The 9,950-nt window shown below is 67.6% G+C and overlaps 1 protein-coding gene across 1 annotated transcript in view; it reads right to left on the bottom strand.

The window, feature by feature from the left end:
• TMEM201 (transmembrane protein 201) overlaps positions 1–9,950 on the bottom strand; it is a 17,227-nt gene that overhangs the window by 2,833 nt on the left and 4,444 nt on the right. Inside the window, exons 3-9 of the mRNA XM_004679311.2 lie at positions 9,650–9,844; positions 8,613–8,789; positions 7,211–7,566; positions 6,581–6,784; positions 2,837–3,069; positions 665–736; positions 4–184 (exon numbers count right to left, since the gene is read on the bottom strand). Coding sequence (XP_004679368.1) covers positions 4–184; positions 665–736; positions 2,837–3,069; positions 6,581–6,784; positions 7,211–7,566; positions 8,613–8,789; positions 9,650–9,844 — 1,418 coding nt within the window. The remainder of the gene's footprint in view (positions 1–3; positions 185–664; positions 737–2,836; positions 3,070–6,580; positions 6,785–7,210; positions 7,567–8,612; positions 8,790–9,649; positions 9,845–9,950) is intronic.

The raw sequence follows: 9,950 nt of genomic DNA, 5'->3' as shown, positions 1-9,950 counted from the left end.
GACGACGGGAAGAGCAGCAGCTTCTGGCCCTGCAGGTTGAGCCGCGCAGGGCTGATGAGGGGCCGGCGGTGGCGCAGGGAGCTGCAGCTGGAGGCCACGGAGCCAGCCACGGAGCCAGCCACGGAGGGCGCCGGGGACGGCAGTGGGGAGGTGGCGCAGCTCCCCGCCAGCAGAGAGAAGTAATCTGGAGGGTGAGCGAACAGGGGGACCTGACAGTCAGGAAGACAACCACGGTGCATCCACCAGCAAGACCAGGCGGCTGCTCCCCTGCCCACAGTGAGGAGGGCAGCATGGGGGCACAGGGACCCCTGCCAGGAAGCAGGGAGCGGCCTGCAGCCCCTCCCAGGGCAGGAGAGAAGCGCGACGCCCCCCAACTTCCCTCCTGCCCTGGAGGGCCCTCAGCCGGAGGGGTCCCAGGACCAGCCCTGAAGGGAAGGTCAGCTGAGCCAGAGCTGGAGGGGCCTGGGTGCCACCCACCTGCAGCACCCACGGCTGCAGCCCTGCGCCCACTTCCTGACAGAGAAGCTGAGACACAGGTGCCTGCTGTGTGCCCAGGGCCAGGCTCGAGCTCCCACCGATGTACTGGAGGGTCACCCTGACCACTCTGCAGTGGCCCCCCGAGGCGCTGGAAAGTGGGGTCCCCCTCTCCCCACCGTCTCCTTACCTGAAACAAGAACCCCCCCAGATCGCGACACCTGGGATGGCGGGCGGCTCCCACTGAACAGGTACCCTGAGTCTGGAGAAGAGGGGCACAGGTGTCGGCCTGGCACCCCCTCTGCCTCCCCAGATCCCGTCCGCATGGCTGAAGCCCAACCTTTGCTTTCAGGGATTTTCAAGTGACTCCCCCAACTACACCTGGGGTGCTTGGGGGCACAGGGAGACACTGGTCCCTACAGCGGGCACACGCGGGAGACGGCGGCTCTGGCTCCGGCCTGGCGCCCTCTGCGCCTGGCCCTGGTGGCCGAGCGGGGCGGGGCTGCAGGAGCACTGGCCAAGCCGCTCTGCCTAGAGCAAGTGCACCCCGGGCCGGGACCCGCCTCACGTGTTCTGTGCCCCCGGGGTGCTCCGGCGGGCGGCGGGCGCCCGCTCTGAGGCTGCCACTCCACCCGGGGCTCTGAGGTGCACCAGACACAGACCCCGCACGGCAGGGGTGCGGGACAGGCCTGCGAGCGGGGGGCAGGGCGGGTGCACACGGGGCTGGGGCGCAGCTTGGCGCCTGGGCCCGCCGAGCCCGGGCCAGGGGACTGCAGGGGGGCCAGGCCTCGCCCGCAGCAGTGTCCTGAGCGTGGGTGGGGAGGCCCCGCCCCACAGCCGCCCGCTCCCCGGGGCCTGGAAGCAGAGGCCCCTCACTCAGGCACCAGCAGTCGCCTGCCCAAGTGCCACCGAGAGCACAGGCCACGAGGGCAGCTCTGCCCCGGGAGCCCCCAGCAGGAGTCTGGGGTGGTGTGGCACCTCCCGTCTCATAACAGGAACAGTGGGCTCCCGTGCAGCCCCTGTGGCGTAAGCGCCGCCCGTAGAGCATGGGGGCCGGGAGGGCATCACCCACGGCAGGGACTGGGGGTCGCCTGGGACCTCCGGCCTAAGTCCTGGCGCACCCGTCCCCTGCATGTGGTCCTCCCGACACCCCACGACCACCCGCGTGCAGCTGAGCAGAGTAAGAACGAGTCCCCCACCCCCAGTCAGTCCAGGAGGTGGGGCTCTCTACCCAATCCTGCCTCTGCCCTACAGGGGACAGCAGGCCAGGCCGCTCCCCTGGGAGGTCAGTCCCTGCCTTTCTCCCCTGAAGGATAATTAATTACCCAAGTCAGTTCATTCCTTAAAGAACAAAGGCAAAGGCAGGGGCCTAAACCAGCCCCACCCCCACCCCAGGCGGGAGCGCCCCTTCTGGCTCCAGGACACTCTTGGGGACCCAAGCTGCTGGCCCCGGGGCCCTTGGGCTCCAGCTGCTGAGGGCACCTCTGCGCCAGGGCCTGAGGGGGCAGGCCTCAGCTGCCACTCATCTGCCAGGCGCTCTGCTGCGGGGGAGGGCGGGAGCGGCCGACCCCCCCACGCCTGGCTGCCACAAACATCTGGAATCTGGGGACAGCCACATTTTCAATGAGCCCCCACCACCCAGCTCAAAGGCCGCTCTCAGGAGCAGCCTCTCGGCTGCTAGGGGGCCACGGGCGAGCCCCCGCTCCCAGCAGCTGCAGGGCCTGGGAAGTCACCAGGCCACAGGCTGTCAGGCAGGAGCCCCAGTCCCCACTGGGCCTGCCTGGGACTGAGACCAGGTCAACCACGACGCTACCCACGTTCTCTGCGGCCAGACCTGGCTCCTGGCCCCCAGCCGCAGGATGTCGCCCTGAGTGCAGGCAGCACGGCAGTCTTGGGGGGGTCACTAAGCATTGGGGGGTCACCCCCAAACATGGGCAGCACCTGAGAGGCCAGGCTGGATGTACGTGACAGTGGGCTCCCAGAGGACCTGCTGGGAAAGGTGAGGTCCCGGTCCCGTGGCAGGGACCCAGGCTTGCCACGCCAGCGCCTGCATACAGCAAGCGCTTAATAAATGGACCTGACCTGGGCACGTCTGGCTCGTCCCTTCCTGAGTCCAGAGCAAGGCCAGAGACCAGGTTTCTGGCTGCAGGGTCTCGCTACAACAGCCACAGTAAGGGGGGGCGGGGGCAGGCAAAGCCCCAGCACGCTGAGCGCCTGCCGGACGCCTTGAACACACCCTCCCGGCACCCCAGGGAGCTGCCACCTTAGGCCCTTGTTCTGGTGCAAACAGGCTGAGAGCGAGGTCCCTCGGCCCAGGGCAGGGTTTGGGCCTGGCTGCTGCCTCCGAGGCGGGCGCTCTTACCTGCGCGGGTGAGAGAGGGTACGGTGCCCAGCGAGAGGGCGCGGCTGAGACGGCCTGGCAGCGAGGAGGGCGAGGCCCGGCGGGGAGACCGGAACAGCTGCGGGTTGGCGAATGGCAGGAAGCCAGGCGGGGTGGGGACGAACAGAGGCGGCGAGGAGCCTGGGGCGCTCGGGCAGGGGCTGGCCAGGCCAGGCCCGGTGGGGAAAAGGCCGGCCGCGTCTCCGGGGAAACACCTGCAAGAGCCGCAGCGCGGGACAGGGCGTGAGGCCGGGCTCCCAGGGCTGCGCCGGAAGCCCCAGCCCCACGGTGCCCGGGCCTGAGTCGGGTCCCAGAGGGGTGCGTTAGTTGAAGCAGAAAAGCAGGCCCCTCACATTCACGCTGTTAGGAGCGGGTGGCTGGGAGGTGCCCGTGGCCCACCCCGCCAACATGCCCGCGGACCCCAGGCTCACAGCAAACTAGGTCCACTAGGAGTCCCGGGATAAAGGGACACTGTCGCTCTCGCTGACCTTGCCCCGTCCCCTCGCCACCTTGAGGCGCGAGCCAGCCGCGCCGGCCTCGGGCTGCCTGGGCCCCCCAACAGCTGGCCACCCTGCGCAGCGCCCAACTCAGAGTCGCATGGACACTCTGGTGGGGCAGTGGGCACTCCCTGCTAAGGCCCTGTAGAGTGGGGGGTGGCATCGGCCATTGCGGGGGCCCCCAGGAAGAGGCTCTCAGAGCCCGACGAATGGTCGCAAGGCTGCCCAGAGGAAGGTGACAGTGTCTCTTTAACCCGAAACTGGCGCAGGGCGCGCCACAGGACCCGGGCCCCAAGCCAGACCGTCGCCCATGCTTCGGATTAGGGCAACTGAGTACACAGGAGCGGGCATGGCGGTTAATACATCAGCCGCCCTCGACGGAGCCGGGAGGCCCAGCCTTACCTGGTCCCCAGGGACACAGGGCCTGTGGACACGCAGGCGACGGGCGGACTGGCTCAGGCCCTCGGCAGGGCCGGGGGAGGGGCGCAGGCCCATGCCCGCCGCATGCCACGCACACCGGGGGCTGCTGGCCAACACGCCCCCCTTGCTCTAAACAAGTTTTATGAGGAAAGCGTGGGGTCAGCTGTTCCCTTCCCGGAGAGTCGTGTAATGCTTCAAAGCCTCCACGGAACTGGGCTTCGGAGCAGAAGGCAGGGCCGTGTTCGGGGAACGTGGGGAAATGAAGGCAGCTGGCAAGACAAGCTGCAGGAGGGCCTGGCCAGGCGCCCACCTGTCCTGCCCGTGCTGAACACCGCCTCGCCCTTGACCCAACGCATCTGGGCAGTCTCCCCTTGACTCAGAAAGCCTGAGCGTGTGACATCTCAGAATTGCAGACCTGCAGCCGCTCCGCAGGAGAGTCCTCGCCTGGGGCTGACCCGAGCTGCGGGGCACGTGAGGCCCTGCGGGGGCAGAGGGGCCCCGGGAGCTCCGGCAGCTGGCTGACCGGCGGGAACACGTCCCTGCCAGACCCACACCCCCGCGGGGAAGAGCAGCTGCCCCCAGGCGCAGGCACGGCCGCTCCGGAGTGAGGGAGGGCGCAGCGAGCGAGGGAGGGGCCTGCAGTGTGGCGCCGGCAGCCAGTGGGCAGAGGCCCTGCACCCCGTGGCCGGCTCCAGGAGAGGCGCGGCTCCCCAGGACTGCTCCCGGGGCTGCCCTGGGGCCGCGGTGCTCTAAAGCTGAGCCGGTGACCGTGCAGAGGACGGTCGGTGCCACGGGCGTCCCCCATGAAAGTAGCCACTGCTGCGCCCGCAGAGCTTCCTCTGGTGAGGCGCCCGGGGCAGCTTGGCGCCCCCAGGCCGTCTGGGCTGCAGATCGGCCTCCGCACCAGCCTGGGGCCCGGCGGGCCTCGGGGTCGGGGTGCAGGGCTGCGTGGTATCCCACAGGCTGGACGGCGCCGAGTGCAACCCGGCACGGGGAGCCGGGGCTGGGCCAGGAGCCAGCGCTGGCCTAACTCCTGGGGGCCCTCCCGCCCCCCAGCACAGAGTCCTCTGAAGCAGCGTGAAAGAAAAACCAAAAAAGACGTGGCACCTGGCGCCCGCGGCAAGGCGGCCCGGGCATTTATTGAAACACAGACTCAGAGTGCCGCCGTCTATGGCCCGGCGGTGACAGCGACACCAGTTGTCCATGTTCTACTGCTCAGCCGGGGGCGGAGACGCTCGGCCAGGGGACGTGGCTCCGGGCGGCGGCGGGCGTCCAGGCGGCTCGCTCCGGGCACGTTATGAGGCCCAGAGCGCAGGGCCCGGACCCCCAGCTCACAGCCACCCCCCCCGGCGGCCCCTCCTCCTGGGGGTACAGGGTCCCTGACCGGGTGTGACGTCAGCAGGTGATGCAGTCTCTAAGTGACGCAAGTTTAAGGGACCAGAGGGCGACTTACAAGGGCGCGAGAGCAAAACAGCGGGAAAGCCTCTGACCGGCTTCTCTTGCAGGCTCTTCCCACCCCAGCACAGGCGGGGGCTTCTGCCGGCAGGGAAGCCCGGCCGGAGAGCTGGTTCCACTCAGTATAAATAACTTAACGCGCGCACACACACACACACACACACACACGCACACACACACGCATGCACGCACCGGGGTCCGCTGCCCGATGCCCAGGTGCGGGGCACCGCGCTGGCTGTTCTGAGAGAAGGAGACTTGGGCTGGCCTGCGGCCCGCAGCTAGTCAGGTGGCGCCTGAGCCACAGCGCCTCAGGGGCCAGCGGCTTGCAGGGCACCGCTGCCTGCTCGGCGGGCCCCTGCCCAGCAGGACCTCCTCATACACCTGCTCCCCTGAACCCCGAGGCATGGAGGGGTGCTCCCGCCGGCAACCGCAAGGGCCTGAGGCAGGCTCTGGGGCCGCGGGAAAACAATGCCAGGGAGGAGACACCCAGCCAGCCTCCTCCTTAGAGTGCCCCAGGCTGAACCTCCTCTGCCTGTGGACAGCGCCTCAGTTCCAGCGTGTCCTCATTGAGGGCAGCACCTCAGGCCTGGGCAGAGCCACCAGTCACCCCACATGGGTAAACTGAGGCTGGGGAACAACAGGACCTGGCTGGGACCTTGCACTGGTGAGCAGCCTGCACGTGCCTGAACGTGACCGCAAGTCACACCAGCTTCTGTCCCCGGTGCAGTCATGGGAGGTGGGCGCATCCTGCCTCCTTTTGGGCCACCGGCCTGGGCAGGAACAGCCAGCCAAGAGCAGGACCAAAGAGAGCAGAGAGGTGACGTGGGCACAAGGTGAGGGGCGCTCACCCTCCTCAGCTCACACCAAGCGGCCCTTGCGGTCAGGCCCCATGGCCAGGCCTAGCCTGGGGCCACCGTCACTAGCCCCTATGCCAGGAATCAGAGCTGGGCCAGGCGAGAGAAGCAGACACAGGCCAGGACCCTCCTCCAGTGGTATCAGAGGCGGGAGGTCTGGGCTGGGGCCGTGGCGCATGGAGCTGCTAGCAGGAGCCGGGAGCCACAGGCTGGAAGCCGGCCGTGGGGGGGTCACGCACGCAGTGTCCTGGGCAGGGAGGGGTCTTTGACCAGATATTCGGTGGCAAAGGGGGCAGCTAGGTCAGGGATAGCTTGGGGTCTAGAAAAGGGGGCCAGGCCTGCCTCCTTGGGGAAACAGAGGGGCTGGACCAGGGCCAGGGCCAGGGTGCGAGGCTGGGCATAGAGCAGGTCAGGGAGGACGCAAGAGAGGGGCTGCTCGGGTGGCCGGCTCGGGCCTGTCCGCCCATCTGTCCCCCCGCAGTCACCGCTGCTACTCTGACCTTCGGGGCCGGAACCTCCTCGGGCCTGTCGCTTTCCTCGTGGCCACGGCGGCCGTGAAGCCCACCAGGCAGCACAGGGACGTGATGCCGAACTTGAGTGTGTCCAGCCAGCTGGGAGAGGCCGCCTGCAGGTGCTGCTCGGCCAGGTGCAGGCCCAGCAGCAGGGCCCACAGGCTGGTGGAGAAGGCGTCGATCCTCCGGAGCCTGCGGGGAGAGTGGTGCGTGAGGCCTGCGAGCCCGACCAGCCTTCCCGCCCCCTTCTACTTTCCGCCTCCTCTGTCCACCCTGGGGCCGAACTGAGGGTGTGCCCAGCCTCGGTGTCTGCGCCTGTACAGTGGCCTGACACTGCAGGGTCAGAGAGAGGCGGCGAGGGGACACCACTTGGCTGGGCTCTGCAAGCACTCAGGGAAGGAGAGAAGGGGCCCATGCTCCCCTCAGGGCAGGTGTTCGCTGCCACCCCAACTCTGCAGGGGGAAACCAGAGGTAGCCAGAGGTGCCCTGGGCCCAGACGTAGCAGGGTCAGCCGCTGCTTCTACCCCACCAGGCAGATCATTTGCTCTCGTCGCCCTCGACTCCCGGCCGCCTGAGAAGCGGGCTCCTGGCCGGCCCGAGATGCCTGCCCACACGCACCTGAGGCGACCGGCCAGCAGCATGGCCAGCAGGCAGGTGAGCAGGCCTAGGACCACCAGGCCCGTCTGGTGGCTCTGCCCGAAGGCCCAGGCCACGCGCAGCTTCTCGGCGGCGTGTTCGGGCAGCAGGCCCAGCAGCTGCTGCCAGCCCTGGGCCCCGGGGCCAGTGGCATTGTCAGGCGTGGTGCAGCCGTTGCTCCCAGGGGGCAGGGCGGGGGGCAGGGTGGCCGCACCCGGAGCAGAGGGGCTGCTGGTGCCATAGAGCATGGTGGCCAGCAGGAAGGCGCAGGCCAGGAAGGCGAGTGCCCGGAGCACGATGACCTGGACCGGGGACTTCACTGCCGACGAGCAGAAGCTCTGAGGGGGGAGAGAGACTGGTCAGAGAGGTGGACAGAGCTGCTGCTGGCCGCTTCCGATACCCACTCTGGGCAGGGCCCACCCCGCACCATGGCTCCAGTCTCCCTGGGGGCCCAGGCCCACAGCCGAGCTGGTAGCCGCCTCCCAGCAGGGCCCTCCCCCCGCCAGCCCATGCTGGCAGGGCTGCCCTGCTGGCCACACCGTCAGGTGACCTCCTTCCCCTGACGAGACCTCACACTTGAAGTCAAATTTTTGTTTTGTCAAGTTTTTCATCCGAAGCTCCCACTGTGATGCTAACTGGAATTATAGCACACACAGAGGTTTACGTATCTATGTAAGCAGCTGACCTCAGGAGCTGGGAGTGGACAGGAGTCCTGTGTGTCCACAGGGGAGGCTTTGACGGGAGACCCTCATGTTTCAATCCATTTGCCCCTGGGGCCTCTCTGGTGGCACAAGAGGTCAAGTCTCTGCGAAGCTATTGGCAGCCACTGCAGCATGCGTTCGATCCCCACAGGGAGGGACCCACAGGGCGCAGCAGACCCTCTCCGGTCTCCCCGCTGCGCCCCTCAGCAGTGGGTTCTGGTCAATCTACCTATTCTGTTCCCGCTTTGTCTCTGGTGAGTCCTCTGACCTGTACCCCAGTTCTTGTTGGCATAAATAAATAAATCTTTAAAAATAAATAAGTAAATCCATTTGCCCCTCAGGTTTTTTTAGCCAGAAGATTTCACACTGACTACAGTGATAAATCGGGCTGCAACTTTAGGCAAAAGGCCCCGGTCACACAGCCACTCCTGGTCACCTGAGGGCCCTGACTGTCCCGGCCACAGAGGCCCGCAAATAACAGCAGGGTCAGGACGGCACCCACCGGGGCTGGCTGCAGGGCATCGAGGATGCTCTTGCGGGACTCAGCCCTGGGCAGGGTGGGACGTGGCTGTGGTCCTGGAAAGTGTCTCGCTCTGGAGAGCTGCCCTTGCACCTGGCCCAGCCCGAGGGCCCCCCCGCTCCGCGAGGGCAGCGCCACCCACTGCCCTGGGGCAGACTCGCACCTGCACGTGGCTCTGGTCCGCCTCCCGGCGCTTGAGCTGGTGGCTGAGCAGCAGGGCCCGCAGCTGGCGGTTCTGGTGCTTGAGGTAGTACTCGACGGCCGCCTGGCACGGCCGGCACAGCTTGTACATTTGCTCTAGGTGGTGCCGGTATGCCTCGATCTCCTCGTCATACCTGCCCTGGGGGGTGGGGGGTGGGGTAGAGGCTCAGGGTGCCTGGCGGTGACCCCCATGCTGAACCTGCATCTTCCACTGCTGGGCACGGGGTGGGCTGCAGGAGCCCCAGGAGGCGGCTCTGAGCTACTGTGCCCAGTCTGGGCCAGTCAGGCAAGCCAGGGCCAGGGCCTGCCCCTCCCATAAGCCCAGGAGCCTAGAAATTCCTAGAGGAATCCCTGCTGAGCCTTACAGGGGGCAGAAAGGGCTTCTGGGCTTTGGGAGGCTCAGGCCGGGGGCAGCAATGTCTCTGTCCCTCTCCTTCCCAGCAAGCACTGCGGCCGCAGAGGCCGGAGAGCGTCGTCTCCAGTTCTCTCCTTGGGGCCAAATGCACCAGAAAAGCCGCCTCGGTCGTCTAATCTGCTCTCTGGAGACCCGCTGTCTTTCCTGCCCGGGCCTCCCCTCGCCCCTCCTCCCAGCCTGGACCTCGGGAAAGCCAGCACCCTGGGCCTCGGGGGCCGCCTTCAGGGGCCAGGGGACTGGTCTGGGCGAGGCGCCAGGCTTTGAGGGGGGCCCAGGCGGTGACTGCTGAAGTCGGACCTCTCAATGGCCAGCAGCCTCCTGGCCAAGCCTGAGAGTGAGCTGCTGGCCAGCCAGGGGCGGGGCTGACTCCAAGGGACACTGCAGGACGCCATGAGGTCCCCAGCTGGAACTCAGGGGACTACTTGTTGTCCAAGGACCCCTCTGGGCCTTCCATGATGCTCCAGGCTGGGAAGTGAGACAGTAAGGCCACGAGACTGAAGGCCGGCAACGTGGGATCGAGGGGGGTCCTCGGGCACCCAGGACTGGAAAGCCAGAGGTGGGGGCGTGCCGCGCCCCAGCCTCACCTCGTCGCGTGGCGTGAAGGCGGCCAGCTGCCTGATCTTGGTGGTCTGGTGGTGGCTGCAGCGGCGGCACAGCAGCACCTGGCTGCTCACCCACTGCTGCGGCTGCTCGGGGGCGCGGGGGCCGGGCGTGCCGCTCACCACGTGGTTCAGGTGCTCCAGGTACTGGGCGGGGATCGGTTTGTTGTAGTCGCCGTTCTGGGGGGCGGGGGGGGGCGCAGGGATGAGGTCAGAGAGCCCCTCCCCGTGGGCGAACTGCCCCTGTGGGCCCTGCCCTGACCCGGAAGTGGGGATGAGTCTCAGC

This window comes from Condylura cristata, unplaced genomic scaffold, assembly GCF_000260355.1.
Source record: "Condylura cristata isolate star-nosed mole 26May11 unplaced genomic scaffold, ConCri1.0 scaffold00008, whole genome shotgun sequence".
In the NCBI taxonomy this organism is placed as follows: Eukaryota; Metazoa; Chordata; class Mammalia; order Eulipotyphla; family Talpidae; genus Condylura; species Condylura cristata.
The sequence above is the reverse complement of the archived record's forward strand: the minus strand, read 5'-3'. Positions and strand labels throughout refer to the sequence as shown.